We start from the raw sequence: 758 nt of genomic DNA on the forward strand, positions 1-758 counted from the left end.
TTTTTTTTTTTTTTTTTTGAGATCCACGCTCAGACCTAGAAGAGGGCCCCTGGAGAACACATGGATTTCAAGGGGCTTCCGGGGAGGGGAGGCCAGCTGTGGGCTATTTGGGAGAAGCCTCTCAGACCTTGGAAGCCCTTCATTTTCTTTCCCCAGACTCACTCCGAAGCCAGCGGCATGATGACCCAGCTCTGACCTGTGGCTTTCCTTGCTGTGCACGCCTCCAGGGCCCGAGTTGATCCAGGTGGCTCCAACCCCACATGGTGGGATCCACCTGGGCCTAGGATGGAACATTTTTCTTCTTGGGCTCGATTCATGGGTCCAAGGGTGCCCTTCCTCCAGGGTCCTCTATTCCACAGTGGCGGGCCCACTCAGCCCTGTAACCACTTGAGCCTTGACCCTTATGACCCCATGTAAATATTATCCTGCCATCTGGGGACTCCCGTCTAGCTGCCTCTGATGACAGGATGCTCTTTAAATAATAAAGATGGTTTTGATTAATGTGGCCTCTGAGCTTGTGAATGTAAGTGAAGACATCTTGTAGGGGAGGGAAGACAGGAATTAGGGCCTGGCACAAAAATCAGGTAGAGAATATGACTCCCCTAATTCCCACTGATTTCAGAGAAAAGATTTTAATTGGTTCACTTAACTAAAATTTCCCTGGTGCATAATGGCTTCAGATACTGCTGGATCCAGCTGCTCTCCCAAATCTGCTTCCCCTACAGCCAGAGACAGAAATGCGCGCGCGTGCGCACACA

The 758-nt window shown here is 50.8% G+C and overlaps 1 protein-coding gene across 1 annotated transcript in view; it reads left to right on the plus strand.

The window, feature by feature from the left end:
• Positions 1-501, plus strand: part of HPN (hepsin) — a 17,955-nt gene extending 17,454 nt beyond the window's left edge. The window contains exon 13 of the mRNA XM_008068577.1: positions 157-501. Within this exon, the coding sequence (XP_008066768.1) occupies positions 157-195 (39 nt within the window). The 3' untranslated portion in view covers positions 196-501. The remainder of the gene's footprint in view (positions 1-156) is intronic.
• Positions 502-758: the final 257 nt, after the last annotated feature.

This window comes from Carlito syrichta, unplaced genomic scaffold (genome assembly GCF_000164805.1).
Source record: "Carlito syrichta isolate Samal-C Ts95f unplaced genomic scaffold, Tarsius_syrichta-2.0.1 Scaffold311223, whole genome shotgun sequence".
Taxonomy (NCBI): Eukaryota; Metazoa; Chordata; class Mammalia; order Primates; family Tarsiidae; genus Carlito; species Carlito syrichta.